Raw genomic sequence first — 21,370 nt, 5'->3', positions numbered from 1 at the left:
GTACTTTATCGACGTGTCCACATGAAAATGATATTTTTTTCGAAGGGGGAGTAAGAGTTCGGCAGGGCCGAGAAGGCCTGTTTCTGTGTTGTAATTGTTATATGGTTATATGGGGGAATTCGCGTCTGTATTGATCACAATGTGAATTTTCTGTACATCAATATTCAACCTTGATGTGATTCAAAGCTCTTTGTAAGTTTCAAGTCAAGGAAATTATTCAAAATGTTGACAGCGGGAGACTGCCCAAGACAATAAAAAAAAATACAGAAGTTTGTGGACGCAGTTCAGTTTATTAGAAAATCAACCTCCTCTCAATGTGGTCTGTATACACTTGACCCCACTGTTCCCATTAAGCTGTGCGGGTATGCAGCCGCGCAGTAACTGAAGTTCTCCTGCGCACATAGCATTTGCTGTCACGCAGCTGGAGTTTTCTTTGAGATAATGTTAATCGAATTTTGAAATTATGCTTTTAAGATTATGAAATCTATGTTAATACATTTGTGAAATACCATATGACTGTGTGCTAATGAATATAACTCATAACTTTTCTGCATAATGAATATACGACAACTTTAATGTAAAATTCTTTAGAACTTCAACGTACTTAGATTGTCAGTGCTGCACGTTACAACACTGGTACAAATTGTCACAACAAACTCAGAATGGAAATCGATAGCATACTCTTAAGATAGTGGCAGCCCGTGCATAATCCTCTCACAGGCGGTGTAAAAATTTCCTGCTCAGAGCAATGGTTGGTCCACGCTGCTGGAAAATTATAGGGAACGTTGCTTCCCACTCCCGAAGAAGAGCAACCAGGCTAATTAAGGTCCTCGGCCAGGAAAGCCAACAGTTCATTCCTCTCCACTAATACTGTCAGACCTGCTGAGTTCCTGCAGGATTTTGTGTTTATTGCTCTGGATTTCAGCATCTCCAGAATCTCTTGTGTTTATGATTTACTGGACCATTGACACAGACAGGAAATATACAGTATACGGAAACGTTGATTTACAGAGGGACCTTAGAGGGCATATGGATTGTCTCCTGAAAAGACGAGACATCAGGATATTAGATAAGAGGGCGTTTAGCCTACTTGCCCTCTTAACGGTGTATTGACGAGTGTTGAGAGGTCATGTTGCAGCTGTAGCCATTGGCTAGGCCGCACTTGGAGAGTTGCGTGCACTTCCGGTCACCACAAGATAGAATACACATGGTAGAGTTAGAAAGATTGCAGTATAGATGCACCGGGATATTGCCGTGAAGGGGAGACTATGGTGGCATGCATGAATTGTATAGAAATGGGTTGTTCACTATGGAGAACAGCGGGCTGGAGGATAACATGAGATTTGGATAAACATTGCTACAGACATTAATATAGTGGATACTCGCAGTCAATTTCCCAAGCCTGGGAACTATAGCCAGAGGACATCGTTCTGAATCGAGAGAAGAAATATTTAAAGAACTCTGCATGGCAGGGTTTTTACACAGATGAGTTTGGATGTATACAACAAGTTGCCAGAGGAAGTGTACCGTGACAGAGGAAGGAAAGTAACAGGTACATAAATATTTCGTTCCGAATGTTCGAGGCAGGCCCCTTCCGTCTGTACACTACGATTCAATTTCTTCTTTTAGCTAAAGACCTGCAACAAAGTTTTCACCCAGGTCGACAGGAAGTTACAAATAGCAGAAAATAGAACTGCATGAACGAGCCTAATGATGTCATGGAAAGCCTTTGTGGGTAAAGTTTGCATGTAGCACAAAAAATCGATTTGCAGACTTGTTTATTTTTGAGCTCGACATCTAGGTTACAGACAATGGCTCAATGCTAAAATAAGTGACTTCGAATCCTCTTCCTCCGAAATAAAAGTTTCTCATGTTGTTCTGCAACGTCCGTGTTTCGATTCTAAAGCTTGAGCATTCTGCAAAGACAAAAAAGTAAAGGGTCATCAGAAAGTCAAAATAAAAGTACAATTCTAACATATTAATTTTTGGCTATATCGATTGCGGAATCAGTTATACACAGTAGTACAGAAAAACTCAAAGCAATATCAATGTCAAGAGTAACATTTTGTTTACACAGCGGTCAAAGCGTGAGATGGCATCAATGGAGAGGAAAGGACAGTTGAATTTTCGGGCCGAGAACCTTGCCTAGCTTGTCATTAGCGAATACATAGAGAAGGGTTGAGAATTATTTTAATTTGAATCAGAAAATAATGGAATCTAGTCGGAATTTTAACAGACAATAGGTGCACGAGTAGGCCATTCGGCCCTTCGAGCCAGTACCGCCATTCACTGTAATCATGCCTGATCATCCACAATCAGTATCCAGTTCCTCAATTATCCCAATAACCTTTGATTCCGTTATCTTTAAGAGCTCTATCCATCTCTTTCTTGAAAGCATCTAGAGACTTGGCCTCCATTGCCTTCTGGGGCAGAGCATTCCACATATCCAGCACTCTCTGGGTGAAAAAGTTTTTCCTCAACTCCATTCTAAATGGCCTACCCCTTATTCTTAGACTGTTGCCTCTGGTTATGGACTCACCCATCAGCGGGAACATGTTTCCTACCTTCAGCGTTTCCAACGTGTCCAATCCCTTAATAATACTATATGTTTCAATCAGATCTCCCCTCATCCTTCTAAATTTCAGTGTATACAAGCCCAGTCGCTCCAATATTTCAACATATGACAGTCCCGCCATCCCGGGTATTAACCTTGTGAATCTAAGTTTCACTCCTCAATAGCAAGAATGTCCTTCCTCAAATTTGGAAACCAAAACTGCACACAATACTCAGGGTGTGGTCTCACTAGGGCTCTGTACAGCTGCAGAAGGACCTCTTTGCTCCTATATTCAATTCTCCTTGTTATGAAGGCCAGCATGCCATTAGCTTTCTTCACTGCCTGCTGTACCTGCATGCTTGCTTTCACTGACTGATGTGCAAGTACACCTCTATCTGGTTGTACTTCCCCTTTTCCTAACTTGATTCCATTTAGATAATTATCTGCCTTCCTGTTCTTACCACCAAAGTGGATAACCTCACATCTATCCACATTAAACTGCACCTGCCATGCATCTGCCCACTCACCCAGCCTGTCCAAGTCACCCTGCATTATCATAACATCCTCCTCACATTTCAAAGCTGCCACCCAGCTTTGTGTCATCCGCAAATTTGCTAATTTTACTTTTAATACCCTTTCCTAAATCATTAATATATATTGTAAACAGCTGCGGTCCCAGCTCTAAACGGTGTGGTACCCCACTGCTCACCGCCTGCCATTCCGAAAGCGACCGGTTAATCGCTACTCTTTGTTTCCTGTCAGCCAGCCAATTTTCAATCCATGTCAGTACTCTGCCCCCAATATAATGTGCCTTAATTTTGCCCACTAATCTCCTATGTGGATCTTTATCAAAGGCTTTCTGAAAGTCCAGGTACAATACATCCACTGGCTCTGCCTTGTCCATTTTCATAGCTACATCCTCAAAAAATTCCAGAAGATTAGACAAGCACGATTTCCCCTTCGTAAATGCATGCTGACTCGGACCTATCCTGTTACTGCTATCAAAATGTGTAGTAATTTCATCTTTTATAATTGACTCCAGTATCTTTCCCACTCCTGACGTCAAACTAACCGGTCTATAATTCCCCGTTTTCTCTCTCCCTCTTTTCTTGAAAAGTGGCACAATATTAGCCACCCTCCAATCCACAGGAACTGATCCTGAATCTATAGAACATTGGAAAGTGATTACCAATGCGTCCAAGATTTCTAAAACCACCTCGTTAAGGTATATAGAATACATTTGTCAATGTTTTTTTCTATGTATCTGAACATACCCTTAAAACAGAAGTGGACTCGCTATGAAAAAAAGCTTTTTGTTATTTTTGTGATGAATTACAACACTGAGATAGATTCTAGACTGACTTTCCTCTGTAAATGACTATGAAGTGTTCTTAAACTTGTACTGACGTGAGCAGATCCCTGGGTGAAGACAGCATTTGGTTTCGAATCAAAAATGTAAATCCAAATAGAAGGAAAATGCTCCTGTCAGGCCAAGACAACATGAAAATTATACTTGAGATATATAATTTTTCAGCGCCGTTCAGGGCCCTAAATAGTCAGTCCTGGTGAGGCAACACATTCATCTCCGAATCTATTATGCTTGTCTATTCTGTCCGGTACTTCCGACGTGACCAACTTTACGTTGGTGCGACATAACATAAATTAGCGGATCACTTTTTCAAGCATCTCCACTGCATCCACAAAAAGTGGAAATTCCGGTGGCCAGTCATTGTTCTTCCTATCCCCATTCTTGTCTCGACATTTTGGTTCTCGGCTTCTCTGCCACCATGAGGCTACTCCTAGGGTGGAGGATAAACGCCTCATTTTCAGTCCAGGTAGCCTCCAGCCTGAGGCATGAACACGGATTTCTTCTTTCATTAATTTTTCTCTCTCCCTTCCCTCTTCTTCTGTTCCACACTCTGGCCTCCTACTTCTTCTCCTCACCTACCTATATCCTTTCTATGGTGCCCTTCCTCCTTCCCTTTCTCCCAAGGTCTAATTTAATATCCTATCAAACTCCTTATTCTACAGTATTTTCCTTTTCCTTCTGTCATTTCCCAGATTCTTAGTTCATCGCCTCTCCCCCACTCACCTGGGTTTAACCATGAACTTCTAGTTGGACCTACTTCCACTCCCCCATCTTTATATTCTGGCATTTTCCCTCTTCCTTTCCAATGCTAATGAAGGGTCTTGGCTCGAAACATCGACTGTTTATTCTCTTCCATACATGCTTCATTCCCGGCTAAGTTTCTTTACAATTTTGTGTGTGTTGTTCTGGATTGCCTGCAACTCTGGAAAATTTCTTCTGTTACTGATGTGAATACTCTTTAACGAGCATTTGGAGAAAATGTTTGACATATGCGGAAAGTAACTATACTGGGGACTAAAGGTAACGTGTTGGATCGGACGGAGAGTACCTTAGATAGCTGGAGATAAGAGAAGGGAAGAAGGAGCATACAGTAATAAGTCATGCTGGTTTCCCTTTCGTCCTAGACGGAATTTTCTTAGATTCGAATGAGGAAATACAAGACCATGGCCTCAATGTTGTTTTGCGTCACTTCTACAGACCCTGTGTCCATCTCCCGAGTAAATACAGATCAAAAAATACATTTAAGATCTCCCCATTCTCTTTTGGCTCCATGCGTAGATTATCATTCTGGTCTCCCAGAGGACCATTTTTGTCTCTTGAAATCCTTTTGGTCTCAACATTACTTAACATACCAATCTAACTGTATTGCACACATTGCTACCGAACCCATCTGGTACATTTTACTTTTACCAAGCTCCTATTTGTTGAAAACCTTCCCTAGAGCCATTTTAAATATTTTCTATCACACTTTGAATTGCTGTATTCTGATTTCTATTAATCTATCCTGGGTAAAAAACTGTAACCTAGGTCTGCCTACCCCCCTCGTCACTTTATATTCCTATATAAGGTCATCTCTCAACCTCTTGTACTCATGAAAGAATAGCCCCAGTCTCTCGCTACAGCTAAAAGCTTGCTGTCCTTATAACAAACTCCTAAGTCCTTTCTGCACTGTGTTAAGGACTGTCATGAGTTTTCTATAGCTGGGCGATCAGTAACGCACAGAATACTCTTCGTGTTTCACTAACGACGTGTATAGTATAACAGGACAGTCCAGACCCTGCACACATTGTCCCCACTGTTGTGTCAATTGTGACAAACACCTTCTGTACCATTCTGTCCACCTTCGTCGCCACTTGCCCTCAGTCCCTGCGTTCTACTTCAAACCCCAGGGCAAGTTACTGTGTAATTCCAGATTTATTTTAACCAACTAAAATGCAACACTTCGCCATTGTCCAAGTTAAATCATATCTGAAATTGAAGGAGCATTTCCCAGTTTATTGTCTTGGTTAGCTTTTGCATTCTATTGCATCAGGAATTTCGTTGCCTCCCCGAAGGTATTAAAGATGTTAACAATGTTATCCTCTTAGGTGGTTCGGAACTAAATGACAAACAGTACTGAAACCTGAACTGCCCTATTCAGTACATCAGCAATTGCAGGCCTTCATTTTTGAATAGGAAATCTCCACTATCACCTTCTGATATTATACTAAACTAATTCGGTGCTGTCGTGTTCAGTCGCCTGGCTAACCCTGGTTCCCATGCTATTTAGCTTTCTCGTCACCATTTTTTTTCCTTCAGCAGTTATTTGCTTTTTCCTCCTTTCCCCAACAGCTTACGCAGGGACAACTGTCACCTTTGTACTCCTCGGGAACTACGGACCATTGAAGCAGCGTTGTACAGCTCAGATTGTCATCGGTTCTCATGCACTCACAGACATATCCATGCCTAGGTTGTAATTGATCATAATCTTCCTCTACCAAAAAGTATGTGAAGAGCAAAAGGATAAGACGTTGGAGAATAGGACCAATCAAGTGTGACAGTGCTAAAGTGTATATGGAGACAAAGCAGATAGCAGAGGTACTTAATGACTGCTTTGCTTCAATATTCACTGCAGAAAAGGATCTTGGTGATTGTAAAGATGACTTACAGCGGACTGAAAAGCATGAGCATGGAGATGTTAAGAAAGCGGGTGTGCTGGACCTTTGGGAAAACATCAAATTGGATAAGTCACCGGGACCAGACGAGATGTGCACCAGGCTACTGCGGGAGGCGAGGGAGGAGACTGATGAGCCTCTGGCGATGATATTTGCATCATCAATGGGGACGGGATTTGACAAGGTACTCCATGCAAGGCATCTTGAGACAGTAAGGAGGCATGGGATCCAAGGGTACTTTGCTTTGTGGATCAAGAATTGGCTTGCTCACAGAAGACAAAGAGTGGTTGAGGACGGGTTATATTCTGCGTAGAGGTCGGTGACCAGTGGCCTGCCTCAGGGATCTGTTCTGGGATCCCTATACTTACTGATTTTTATAAATGACCTGGATGAAGAAGTGGAGGGTGAGTTAGTAAGTCTGCTGATGCCACAAAGGTTGGAGGTGTTGTGCATATTGTGGAGGGCTACCAGAGGTTACAGCAAGACATTGATAGGATGCAAAACTGGGCTGAGAAGTGGCAGATGGAGTTCAACCCAGATAACTGTGAGGTATTTCATTTTGGTAGGTCAAGTGTGATGACAGAATATAGTATTAATGCTAAGACTCTTGGCTGTGTGGAGGATCAGAAGAATATTTGGGTCCGAGTCTATACGTAGGACACTGAAAGCTGCTGTGCAGGTTGACACTTTGATTAAGAAAGCATACGGCGCATTGGCCTTCATCAATCGTGCAGTTCAGTTTAGGAGCCAAGAGGTAATGTTGCGGCTATATTGAACACAGGTCAGACCACACCTGGAGTACGATGCTGGGTTCTGGTCACGTCACTGTGGGAATGATGTGAAAACCTTAGAAAGGTTGCAGAGGAGATTTACAAAGATGTTGCCTGAATTGGGGAGCATGCCTTATGGGAACAGATTGAGTGAACTCGGCGTTTTTTCTTTGGAGTGACGGAGGATGTGAGGTGACCTGATATAGGTGTATACGATGATGAGAGGCATTGATCGTGTGGGTAGTCAGAGGCTTTTTCCCAAGGCTGAAATGTCTTCCACGAGAGGGCCAGTTTTAAGGTGCATGGAAGTAGGTACAGAGGAGATGTCATAGGTAGTTTTTTTTTTCACTCAGAGAGTGGTGAGTGCGTGGAATGGGCTGCCGGCGGCGGCGGGGAGGCAGAAACGATAGGGTCTTTTAAGAGACTCCTGGACAGATACATGGAGATCCGAAAAGTAGGTTATGGGTAACCCCAGGTAATTTCTATGGTAAGGATATGCTCGGCACAGCCTTGTGAGTCGAAGGGTCTGTACTGTGCTGTAGGTTTTCTATGTTGCTAATATATCGTTCTCAGAAGCAAAAATAAAAGCTGTTTCACCTACAAGTTCTCCGCTCTGACTTGCTTCCTCAGAAATTGTTTTAATAGCTAATGGGTTTAAAATTATACAACAACTTAAATAATAGCGGTAATGGTAGAAAATTTAAAGTTGCGTATTGGATTGCAATCATATTTCTTGACGAAAGTTGCAACTCTTGACAGATATTCAAAATAGTATCAGCGCACATTGTGGCCATGAAATGTGTTGTGCATGACCCTTAATGAATGTGGTGGATATAGATTTTGATTGAAAGGCCAGAGTGGTGGCATCATAGTATCAGCCATGTTATATCTCAAAACAACGAACCTACAGCAGAAAGATTATTATTACTTGTGTAAATTCGCCGCTGGAAGTCACGGCCTGAAAACCCCAAGTGACTGAAAATCGTAGGTGCAAGGGATGATCGGATAACTTGAACGGGAATGTAAAATTATATTGTTATTTATAATTAGTATTGACCAATATGAACTGGGTAATGTCTTGGAAATCTTGACTCTTTCATTATCATCTCTCTTTTCATTCTGTAGAGGTAATAAATTGAAATACTTGTCAAATCATTCATGTTCTTACCACCGTTTTCTCTTAACTCCGCTTGTTACCAAAATTATAATCAGAATTACAATTGCCACTCCGCCCAATGCACATCCAAGAATCAAAGGTTTATTCCTGTCTTCTGGACCATGTAAAAAAAAAGAAGAAGCTGTGAAACTTATATAAATTTACAGAGACCGTGAGACAAGAAATTAGAGTAGTTTAATTGGTAATTCAGGCAAGAGACGCAGTATGACACGAGTTTTAATGTCATGATAGGACTTATGGAGCGAACAGATAATCTTGCATCGTGGTTCTTTCCAGGGCAACACACACGAAATGCCAGAATAGCTCAGCAGGCCAGGCACCACCTGTGGAGAAAAGTAGTCGACGTTTCGGGCGAGACTCTTGGCAGGACTGGTGCTGCCTGGCCTGCTGAGTTCCTGCAACATTTTGTGTGTGTTGATTGCAGTTCCAGAATCTACAGATATTCTCTTGTTTGTGTTTTAGTTCTTTACAGTAAGTATTTTTTTATTTGAATTAAGAGAGTTTATCTTTTTACGATGCCTTTGTAGATAGTTTGATGGCAGATTCGAAATGACATCGTTTCTTTCCAAACTGTCACTCGAAAACTGTCTCAGTAGATCCTACTGGCAAACAAGAGAAAATTACTTTTTACTTTCACAAAACATTACAAGATGCATTAATAGAATATTAAAAAGCATAATCCGAACCATATATGAGAAGCGACAAGATACCTGGTTAAAACCTGGGGGGGGGGGGGGTGGACAAACGGGCAGGTTTTGATTAAGTAATGCAACAAAGACACTTGCCGACAGAATTCCAGTTTTAAATGCAGAGGTAGCAAAAGACGTAGGACTGCGCAAATAGTTAAAAAAAAAGAGCAGAATATGGAACAATGGATGTAGTTAAATATCAATTATAAACATTTGAAACATAAATATGATTTGACTATTTGCAAACGTGACCAACTTCCAAAATTTTGCTTAATCTTCTCCTACACTGTTCAGCTGCGTCGATTCTGAACTTACAAAGATCTTCCAACAGAGTGAAGAAATCTCTCAGGACCGACTTTTATCACGACAAGGAATCTACATCTGGCCGAAGGAAACTGCCTCTTAATATTCTCAGCGAGAATCCTATCTACGTATCGTATTCTCAATTCACAGAACCTTTTGAACAACCTTACATAAAATTGTCTTTTGTCATGCTGATATACCGTGCAAAAGGTAATGTTCACATCATTCCTGATCTTCTAATTACATATTCTATTTCTCGCTTGAGATTTTAGTTAATGCAAACATACTGTATGTCGTTTACACACAATTTATCAAAGTAAAACATATTTTTCAAATTATTTTACCCAGGGTTATCAAATACTCAATTTTTCAGGATCTTCCATTTGTAAATCTTGATTTTTATCCAACAAATGACTAAAGATTAGCGAAAAAGTGCACGACGGAAAATAGTTGACTTTCCACAAACGTATGCAACGGTCAATTGGATAGAGAAAGTAATGGAACTGAACTGTATTCGATATAATATGACATCCATGTCATTTGCTTTCGGTGTCAGTAATATTACATAAAAATATAAGTGATGGCCATTATAAAGAGATCTTCCGGTCACAACATTTATTTGTGAAATTTCTGGCAGTCTCAAAGAAATTTCAATCTTCAGGAAACTAAAGCTGGGTTGGACTAATAGGAAAAGAAATAGAATTGCATTGTACTCCAGAGTGCATATACATGCCATTATCACAGGTCGTTATTACAGTAATTCTGCTGGAGTATATACTTTATATTACCCCACCTTCTTTTGAAACTATTGCCACAAAGCGATCAATTCCGTCATTAAAATTATTGATACATCGTGGAAAAAGAAATAGTTCCAATACCAGCCCCTGCAGAACACCACTCTGCAACCAGAAAATCATATTCCCGATGATTTGTTGAACTCCACGCAAGACCTTACCTTTTTCACATTTCCTCATGGAAAATAGTAATGATAAAATCTACTTCATCGACCATGTACCTCGACATCTGTCGAAATACCTCTTTTGGTATTTGTGTTTTTTCTGATTTAATATTTTTAAATATATATCGGAGTGCTTCTTATGTAATAGGCTATGAATGAATGCAGGAATTTCGTAAGAACATAACAAATAGGAACAGCAGTAGGCCATCTGGCCCATCGAGCCTATAAGATCATGGCCGATCTGATGAGGGACTCATCTCCATCCACCTGCCTTTCCCATAATGCTGAATTGCCCTGCTCTTCAAAAATATATCCAACCTTGTCTTTAGTATATTTAGTGAGGTAGACTCCACTGCTTCATTGGTCAGAGATTTCCACAGATTAATCACTCTTTGAGAAAATAAGTTCCACCTAATCTCCATTCTAGGGTTACTCTCCCGAATCTGAGGCGATGTTCCTAGTTCTAGTCTCACCTATCAGTGGAAACAAATTTCCCAGGCGACTGAATCTCTCCTCATAGCTTAACCCTCTCATCTCCAGAATCAATCTGGTGAACATCCTCTGCACTGCCTCCAGTATATAATTCATCAAGTAAGGACACCAGAACTGTACGCAGTACTCTAGATGTGGCCTCACCAGTACCCTGTACAGTTAGTCATAGTCATACTTTATTAATCCCGGGGGCAATTGGTTTTCGTTACAGTTGCTCCATAAATAATAAATAGTAATAGAACCATAAATAGTTAAATAGTGATATGTAATTTATGGGAGACATTGACCAAGATGGCATGCAACTTAGACAGCAGCATAACCTCCTTGTTCTCAATTTCAATCCTTCCAGCAGTGAAGGCCAGCATTCCATTTGCCTTCTTGATAGCCTGCTGCAACTGCTCACCAACATTTTGCGATCCATGCACAAACACTCCCAGCACAGAAGTACGCTGCAACCTTGCACAATTTAAATAATAATCTGATCTTCCATTTTCCTTCCAAAGTAGATGACCTCGCATTTACCAACATTGTACTCTACCGGCCAGACTCTTGCCCACTCACTAAACATATCTATATCTCTCTGTAGACTGTCCATATCCTCAGCACAATTTGTTTGTTTAATCAATTTAGTGTCATCAGCAAAACGTAGATGCAGTGCGCTCGGCCCCCTCTCCCAGATCATTCACGTATATCGTGAATAATTGCGCCCTCTCTGACACACCGCTCACCACTGCTGGCTAACCAGAGGAACACCCGTGTATCCCAACTATCTGCTTTTTACTTGCTGGCCGAGTCTCTATCCATGCTAATGCATCACCCCCAACTCCATACATTCTTATCTCATGAATTCGTCTTTTATCTGGCACCTTACCGAACGTCTTCTATAAATCCAAGTTTATAACGTCCATCTGCTCCCTTCTATTTACTGCAGTTGTTATATCGTCAAAAAGCTCCAGTCAAACAGGACCTGCCTTTGCTTCACCCATGCTGAGTCTGTCTGATGGATCCATTTCTTCAGAGCTGCTTCGCAATTTCTTATTTAAATACAGCTTCATGCATTTTCCCAACTACAGGTGTTAATTAACTGGCCTATAGTTACTTGATTTTTCTCTACATCTTTTATTGAACAGTGGCGAATGTCATTCGCCTTCTTCCAATCCGCCGGGACCTGACCAGAGTCAAGTGAATTTTGGTAAATTCTCACCATAGCACAACTAAAATCTCTGCTATTTCTTTCAGTACCTTGAGATTTGTGCATCTTTTGACCCACAAGATTACTCAGCACTACCTCTTAAGTAATAGCTATTGTATCGAGGTTCTCACCTCCCATTGCATCCATAGCATCTCTCTTCGGCACGTTAGGCGTGTCCTCCACGGTGAAACCCGACACAAAATAGTCATTCAAAGCCTCGGCCAATTGCTCATTATCCAATATCAATTCCCCTTCTCGTCCTCCAAGGGACCTACGTTCACTTTGGACACCGCTTTATATAATTATTCAAACTTTGACTGTCCGTTTTAATATTTTATACTGGTTTACTTTCATCATCTATCCTCCCTTTCTTCATTTCTTGCTAAGTGGTTCTTTGTTGCTTTTTAAAGTTTTCCCAGTCTTCCAGTTTCCCACTACTCGTGGTCACTTTCTACGCACTAGCATTTAGTTTGATGCCTTCTTTGATGCCTTCATGTAACTATGAAAATCGACATGGGAGAGCCAGTGTATGTAATGTACCTGGACTGTTAGAAAGCCTTTGATAAAGTCCCACATAGGAGATTAGTGGGCAAAATTAGGACACATGGTATTGGGGGCAGAGTACTGACATGGATTGAAAATTAGCTGGCTGACAGAAAACAAAGAGTAGCGATTAATGTGTCCCTTTCAGAATAGCAGGCGGTGACCAGTGGGGTACCGCAGGGTTCAGTGCTGGGACCGCAGCTGTTTACAATATATATTAATGATTCAGATGAGGGAATTAAAAGTAACATAAGAAAATTTGCCGATGACATAAAGCTGGCTGGCAGTGTGAAATGTGAGGAGGATGTTATGAGAATGCAGGGTGACTTGGACAGGCTGGGTGAGTGGGCAGATGCAGTTTAATGTGGATAAATATGAGGTTGTCCACATTCGTTGTAAGAACAGGAAGGCAGATTATTATCTAAATGGAGTCAAGTTAGGAAAAGGGGAAGTACAGCGAGATCTAGGTGTTCTTGTACATCAGTCATTGAAAGCAAGCATGCAAGTACAGCAGGCTGTGAAGAAAGCTAATGGCATGCTGGCCTTCATAACAAGGGAAATTGAGTATAGGAGCAAAGATCCCTCTGCAGCTGTACAGGGCCCTGGTGAGACCACACCTGGAGTACTGTGTGCAGTTTATGTCTCCAAATTTGAGGAAGGACATTCTTGCTATTGAGAGAGTGCAGCGTAGGTTTACAAAGTTAATTCCCGGGTTGGCGGGACTGTCATATGTCGAAAGATTAGAGCGACTGGACTTGTATACTCTGGAATTTAGAAGGCTGGGAGGGAACCTTATTGAAACATATAAGATTATTAAGGGATTGGACACGCTGGAGGCAGGAAGCATGTTCCCGCTGATGGATGAGTCCAGAACTAGAGGCCACAGTTTAAGAATAAGGGGTAGGCCATTTAGAACGGAGTTCAGGGAAAACGTTTTCATCCAGAGAGTGGTGGATGTATGGAATGCTCTGCCCCAGAAGGCTGTTGAGGCCAAGTCTCTGGATGCTTTCAAGAAAGAGATGGATAGAGCTCTTAAAGATAGCGGAATCAAAGTGTTATGGGGATAAGACAAGTATTGGATACTGATTGTGGATGATCAGCCATGATCACAGTGAATGGCGGTCCTGGCTCGAAGGGTCGAATGGCCTAATCCTGCACTTATGGTCTATTGTCTATCGTTTAATTTCCTCATTATCCAAGGCTGGCTCTCCCCGCACTTACTGTCCTTGCTTTTAACTGGAATATACTGCTATTGAGCATCGTGAAGAATCTCTTGGAAAGTATTCCACTGTTCTTCAAACGTCCCACCATATAGCCTGTATTCCCAATTGACATTATACATCTCTTCTCTCATCATTTTTGTTGTCGCCCTCGTAGGTATAATATACTGGTGTTAGATCGAATTATTGCGCCCTACATGTGTATAAGAAAGTCATGCTGTGATCACTCTTTCCAAGAGGATCCCCAACGACAAGATTGGTAATTTTAGTTGTCTCATTTCGCAGCGCTAGATGCAAGATAGCATGTTCCCTTGTAGGTTCAGCAACATGCTGTTGAAGAAAGCTAGCATGTTTCGATTCTCACAAGTCCTCCTCAAGACTGCCTCGACCAACTTGATTCACCTAATCCATGTGCAAGTTAAAGTCCACGATACCTACTATTCCATTCTTACATGTCTCTGATATTTCTCGGATTATTGCCCGTGCCACTGTAATTGTGTTATTCGGTGGCCTATAGACAATTCCCACCAACGTTTGTTTTCACTTTACTATTCCTAATCTCTACCCAGGCGGATTCAACATTCTGCTCCTGAGATCTTATATTGTCTCTCTCTATCGCCCTGCTCTCATCTTTAATTTAGGGCGCTTCCCCACCTCCCTTACCTTCCTGCCTATCCTCCCGTATCACCGGATATCCTTGGGTATTTAATTCCCAGTTATATCCATTCTGCAACCACGGTTCTGTATAGGCCACTAAATCATACGCTCTTATACTGATTTGTGCCACAAGTTCACTCTCCTTGTTCCGGATAGCACGAGCATTCAGATAAAATGCCCTTACAGGCATTGTGCCTTTAAAATCTAGTGATCTTTGTCTTTTATGTGCTTTACTTTTCTGCATTCTACCCTCACTTTTCTCTTTTTTATCTTTTGCTTTTACTTTATCGTTATCCACACTTTTCACTTTTATTTTATCCATACTTCTCCAATCTAATGAACCAACCCCCATGCTACATACTTTAAAAACCCTATCCACAACCCTAGTTAAGTGATTCACCAGGATGCAGGTCCCATCACGGTTCAGGTGGAGCCCGTCCGAATGAAGCAGCTCCCTCAATACTGGTGCCAGATTCCCATGAATTCAACCCCACATCTCCCACTCCAATTTCTGAGCTACGCATTTAACTGTCTAACCTTATTAACCCTGTGCCAATTTGCACGTAGCTCAGGCAGTAATCTAGACATTACCTCTTTTTTCGATTATGCTTTTCAGGTTAGTCCCTAGCTGCTCAAAATCCCTCATCATGATCTCTTTCCTTGTTCTACCTTTGTCGTTGACACACACATTTCCTTGCATGCGTTAGGCTGTAAATAATGTAAAAATGGTACACACGTTAACTTTACCCCTTTGAAAAAAAGTGAGATTTCACATTTTCTTTCTCGTGTTTTTACAGCTCTCCAGGCATATTCTCATACAGGTCGAAGTTTGCTTTAAATGCTTCTGGTCTTACCTTCTTCGATAATATAGCTGAAACTGGCAGGAACTTGGAGCGTTTCGTGAGTTACCAGACAGGTGTAAACCATTTTTCCCTGAGCAGGCTGCGCATCTTCCAAAGTACTGGAAGCCTCATAAAATCCTTCTGAAATCTCATGTATTGACGTTTCTATTTTGGTGAGAATTTCCATATTATTCTTTCGCCAAAAGACGTCTAATTTCTTAGGATAAAATGCTGCAGTTTTACACATGAGTTTCCGGGATTTAGGTGATCCTTCTTCAACACGAATGATTTTCAGAGGAGTCGGCGGAGCTACAAAATAATAACACCGACGTAGAATATTTAGCTATTATTTGATCGAACGTATTCTCTGTTTTAAGCTACCACTCTCAATGCTATCATTGCGGTGGTTTGAAATCGCATGAATTTGTCAGTTATTAATTGTTTCAGTAGGCAAATAAACATGACAACATAGATGTGCTGGTGTCAGGTGGGGAACGCACAGCTGTTTGGAATGAACGCGGCAGACTTAGCGCGTGCTGGGATTGACTTCATTTCTTCTTCAAACAGACAATATTTGTTCCAACTTCTGCCTCTTCATTGCTCAATTTTGTATTAACGCAAAATGAGAGTCAGTGAATCTGCATAACTATGCTGGTTTCAATGGGATCGGCATTGTGGAGCAGCAGACGGAGCAAGCTTTGTTTCTCACTGTAGAGGTTTTACACATACGTCCCGTTATTGTTACATTTTGGCAGGATTAATCAAAATAGGACATGCATGGTAAATGGTAGGGCATTGAAGAATGCAATAGAACAGAGGATTCTAGGAATAGTGTATAGCTCGCTGAAGGTGGAATCACATGTGGATAGGGTGGTGAAGAAAGCTTTTGGTATGCTGGCCTTTATTAATCAGAGCATTGAGTATAGGAGTTGGGATGTAATGTTGAAATTATTCAAGGCATTGGTGAGGCCAAATTTGGAGTGTTGTGTACAGTTTTGATTACCGAATTATAGGAAAGTTGTCAACAGAATAGAGAGAGTACAGAGCAAAATTATTAGAATTTTCACCTAAGTTACAGAGAAAGGTTGAACAAGTTGGATCTTTATTCTTTGGAACGTAGAAGGTTGAGGCGGGGGGTGGGGGACTTGATAGAGGTATTTAAAATTATGAGGGAGATAGATAGAGTTGACGTGGATAGGCTTTTTCCATTGAGAGTGGGGGAGATTCGAACAAGAGGACATGAGTTCAGAGTTAAAGGGCAAAAGTTTAGGGGTAACATGAGGGGTAACTACTTTACTTAGAGAGTGGTAGCCGTGTGGAACGAGCTTCCACCAGAAGTTTTTGAGGCAGTTTCGGTGTTGTTTAAAGTTAAATTGGACAGCTATATGGACAGGAAAGGAATGGAGGATATGGGCTGCGTGCAGGTTGATGGGACTAGGTGAGAGTAAGAGTTCGGCACGGACTAGAAGGGCCGAGATGGCCTGTTTCCTTGCTGTAATTGTTATATGGTTACATGGTTATATTAATGAAGTGGCTTTGTTTGCTTTTGGGCTTCAGATGGAAGGTGAATATGTTCCTCAGTGAATTTACCGAACCGTTGATTACGGTGTTTCGATGTTCACCGTTCCGCAAAAGTTCTTCGAGTGTTTGGCAGACTGAACGATGTTTATTAATTACTTATAAATATTTGTAGCTATGCGTTTAAGCAATTACTGGAACGAAATCGGCGAAATACGTCGATATGTATAAAAGCGGGATGAAGAATGGGCGAATGTCGTTTAACCTCGACAATGCTTCGCTTTGACTTCGTTGGCTTGTGATTTGCTTTCAACGCAACTTGTCCACAGCTCCCTATATCGAATGAGCTAACCCGAATCAAACTCGTCGTCTAAAAATTCAGTGGTTCAGTTCATCCGCTGTTTAAAGCTTTTGATTGTTTAAAGTTGTTAGGGCTCGTTGAGCAATAGGTCAAGGCGGCACAGGGTGGGGCGTTGTGTAGGAATATAGGCATAACAAAGATATGGTTGGAAATAGTAACGGTCCAAATAATAAGTGGAGCAAAAACCAATCTCCAGAAGCACATCGAAGTAATAAACAGAACAATCCGAAAAAAAGGCCAAAATGATATTTTTTTTCTTTTTTGAAAGGTATAAAGCATACTAGTTGCACAAATCCTAAACCAGCATTAATCTTAATACCATTTCACAACATTTCCGCAATCTTGCTTTTGCTAAAATGCAAAGCGATGAAAATTTTCTACTTCCAGGAATAAAGACACTTACTTAACACAATAAGCTGAGAGCCATTTCCATTTCCGAATATTTGTTGTTGACTTTTCACTTGACAGTAATACAAGCCGGCGTCCGCATATCTCACATTCAGGAGGGTAAATGTCCCCCTGCCTTTCTTCACATTGAACTGATTTCTGCTGTCTGGTTCTATAAGTGCCTTCTGACCCGACTTCCACCACGAAACTTCAGCAGTATCTTGTAATATTGGAAATTTGCAGAACATGGATTCATTTCCACCGATTGGGACGTTTAAGATTGGAGGGAATTGTTCCACTTTGGCCGAAGTCACTTTTGCGGCTGAGAAAGCATAAGTGAAAATGATGAAGACAGTTGCACACACTGTACAAAGAATCAACAGACAAAATAGGCAGAAAAATGGATATTTGCAACAGCTAAATTTGCTGGGGGTATCAAATGTATAATGTTATAGCATATTTGATTCGTAGATTGGGCACAAAACATTAAGCGTACCTGGCCAAAACGCGGCGAGAAGAGCCAAACACCAAACGTTTGCATCCAACGACATTGCCAATGAGAGTGGTTTACCTGAAAGTTAGGAATTCATAGGATATTATAAGCAAGTGATCATTATTTATGAAGTCACATGGTCAAGGCTATGTCGATGCCTTGGATACAAGAAATTCTGCAGAAATCCCGAGGAAAGCCCAAAATGTGCTACCGGAGCTCAGTGGGTCAGGCAGCATCAATAGTGAAAAACAAACAGTCGATGTTTCGGAGTAAGATCCTTCTTCATGACAGGAAAGAAAGGGGGATGAAGTCACAAAAAGGAAATAGGGGAGGGAAAGGCGCATAAACTGGCAGGTGATTAGTGGGGGGAGGGGGAGGTAAAGAGATGGCACTTGATAGGTGGATTTATATTCCTTCTCTACAGCCTCCAACCTGCTGACATGAGCATTGATTTCTCCAACTTTCAGTAATTTCTCTCGTACACTTTTCATCGTTTTCTATTTCCCATTCTGGGTCCCTTTTTATCCCTTCTCTTCGCCTCACCTCGCTTTGATGCTGCTCCTCCTTCATTTTCTCCAATGATCCAATATCCTCCCCTGTCAGATTCCTTCTCATTCAGTCCTTTACCACTTCCACATGTCGCCCTACGACCGTTCCGAATTCGCAAGGGGCGTTTTCTATATTCTAGTCCTTCCCGATTCACTGCTTATAAACGATATAAGCTAGAGCAAGTTGTTTAATCATAACCGTTAAGTAATTCAAGTACAGCACTGGAAAATGCCTTCCAACCAATAATGTCTGTATTGATCATAATTCTATATGATCGGACGTGGACTACACCGCACTTTTTTGCCTCTTAGTGGGCATGTTTGAATGCCCTTTACTCTTGTGATTAAATCAACACTCTCTTGTAGCACTGCGTGATGTACCTGCTTCGAAAACCTCATTTATTCTTGCTCTGTTATTTCAAGGCGATGCCCTCTATTAAATGCCGCTAATATGCATAAGTGATACTGGTGGAGAGAATGGCAAGGCAAACAGGATTAGAGAATTGCGGTTCACGAGGACATTGAAACAATGTTTCGAAGAAAGGACATCTGCCTCATCCATAGGAAACGGGTTCAAGCAATTCCCGAGATTAAGCTCTATTATAGTGCACCTGAATGAAATCATGAGAGCACACAGCTAGCATGATACAACTTCTGAATATAAAGCAAGAGGAAATGGGGAAATAGCCACCGAGAAATCGCAATTACCCGGCTGTAAATTATTATTTCCCATCACTGTGTTAAAAATCAGGGATCGTAAGGGATTAAGGTGGGGGGGGGGGGGATTATTTTCTAACAGATGCACATGAAAAAAACGGAAGCGTGGGGGGAACGGGGTGCTCGCGGTGTAAAAATACAGTCCATGTGATGAACAGACGGCACCTAATCAAGTGTATCTTTTGACATTGTGAGAAGCTAGAGGAGAAATTGTAAGGCCTACTTCAAAGATATCAGTATCGTCATTAACTAGGACTGTATTACGGCAGCATTGGAGAGTGACAAATGTGCATTTATTTAAGAAGATTTGCAAGGACAAGAGGAGAGTTGAAGTTGGCGATCCCAACATCGGTGCGTGAAAAGATACTGCAGGGGATTGGAGAGAGAGAATCTATCACAATTTGGAAAGACAAAGGTTGAAATAGTGACCGTAAAATGGATATATAATTTGGAATCTCAACTCACAAAGTTGATTGCGTTGTTTTGAAGAGGCGATGAAGAAAATTGCTGAGTGCAGCAACTGGAATTGCAAGGTCCCGTCTGGCAGGCCTCCATAGAAAACTAGATGACACGGGAGCCAGGGTGAACCAGCCACCTGAGCACAAGAACACAACGTTGGTTTTGTAGAGGGAGTCAGACGGTGACAGTGGAAATTTGATATCAAGAATGACCGCTTGCAACTAGTGGTGTACTGAACAGGTAGGTTCCAGTTCTAGTATTGTTTGTCATCTCCAAAATATTCAGATGAAAATATCTTTTAACTTCGGTAATATATTTCGGAGTGCAACGAAATTGGTGGTATATTAGACTGAAAGATAACTGCGACAATAAACTGCGAAAGTAGGGCAAGCAATTGCAGATAGAATATAACTCGGACATTTGCGAAGAGTTGTGCTTTGGTTAGTTAAACCAGGGCAGGAATTGCACAGTAGATTGACCAAGCATTGAAGTAAAAAAATGTGAAAAAATACCAACCTGATTTTTGGAGGTGAGAGCAATATTCTCGTATTGGTTAATAGAAGGGAATAATGAGAATCACACTCTAGGGTAAAACAAAGTACAGATGTGTTATCAGTTTAAAATACACCTTACAGATATTGGCCAGACTGTATTTAAATCCTCAAATGCTTGTTAATTGAAATGTAATCACTGCTAAAACCGGTGTTTGATCTGTTTCAAAGTGCCAATAACTAAGAAAAAACATTACTTTGGAGTTAAAAAAAAAGGTAATCTGTAATTTCTGTGCTGTTGTAGTCTGGCGTACTGACCTCTACCTTGCCGAGGCACAGCGACAACTCGCGGATACCTCCTCTTATTTACCCCTCGATCGTGACCCCACTAAGGAGCACCAGGCCATTGTCTCCCACACTATCAACGACTTTATCCGCTCAGGGGATCTCCCATCCACTGCTACCAACCTTATAGTTCCCACACCCCGCACTTCCCGTTTCTACCTCCTACCCAAGATCCACAAACCTGCCTGTCCTGGCCGACCTATTGTCTCAGCTTGCTCCTGCCCCACCGAACTCGTTTCTGCATACCTCGACACTGTTTTATCACCCCTTGTTCAATCCCTTCCGACCTATGTTCGTGACACTTCTCACGCTCTTAAACTTTTCGATGATTTTAAGTTCCCTGGCCCCCACCGCTTTATTTTCACCATGGATGTCCAGTCCCTATATACTTCCATCCCCCATCAGGAAGGTCTCAAAGCTCTACGCTTCTTTTTGGATTCCAGACCTAATCAGTTCCCCTCTACCACCACTCTGCTCCGTCTAGCAGAATTAGTCCTTACTCTTAATAATTTCTCCTTTTGCTCCTCCCATTTCCTCCAAACTAAAGGTGTAGCTATGGGCACCCGTATGGGTCCTAGCTATGCCTGCCTTTTTGTTGGGTTTGTGGAACAATCTATGTTCCGTGCCTATT

General features: G+C 41.5%; 1 protein-coding gene across 1 annotated transcript; it reads right to left on the bottom strand.

Moving 5' to 3' along the window:
* Positions 1-1,868: 1,868 nt before the first annotated feature.
* Positions 1,869-20,015, bottom strand: LOC134356584 (natural cytotoxicity triggering receptor 3 ligand 1-like). The gene is made up of 6 exons (XM_063067546.1): positions 19,910-20,015; positions 18,183-18,257; positions 17,703-18,008; positions 15,433-15,729; positions 8,545-8,615; positions 1,869-1,916 (listed from the first exon to the last, which is right to left on the bottom strand). Exons 2-6 carry the CDS (start codon positions 18,235-18,237, stop codon positions 1,869-1,871), a joined length of 777 nt encoding a protein of 258 aa, XP_062923616.1. The 5' UTR covers positions 18,238-18,257; positions 19,910-20,015.
* Between the last annotated feature and the right edge of the window lie 1,355 nt (positions 20,016-21,370).

This window comes from Mobula hypostoma, chromosome 14 (genome assembly GCF_963921235.1).
Source record: "Mobula hypostoma chromosome 14, sMobHyp1.1, whole genome shotgun sequence".
Taxonomy (NCBI): Eukaryota; Metazoa; Chordata; class Chondrichthyes; order Myliobatiformes; family Myliobatidae; genus Mobula; species Mobula hypostoma.
The sequence above is the reverse complement of the archived record's forward strand: the minus strand, read 5'-3'. Positions and strand labels throughout refer to the sequence as shown.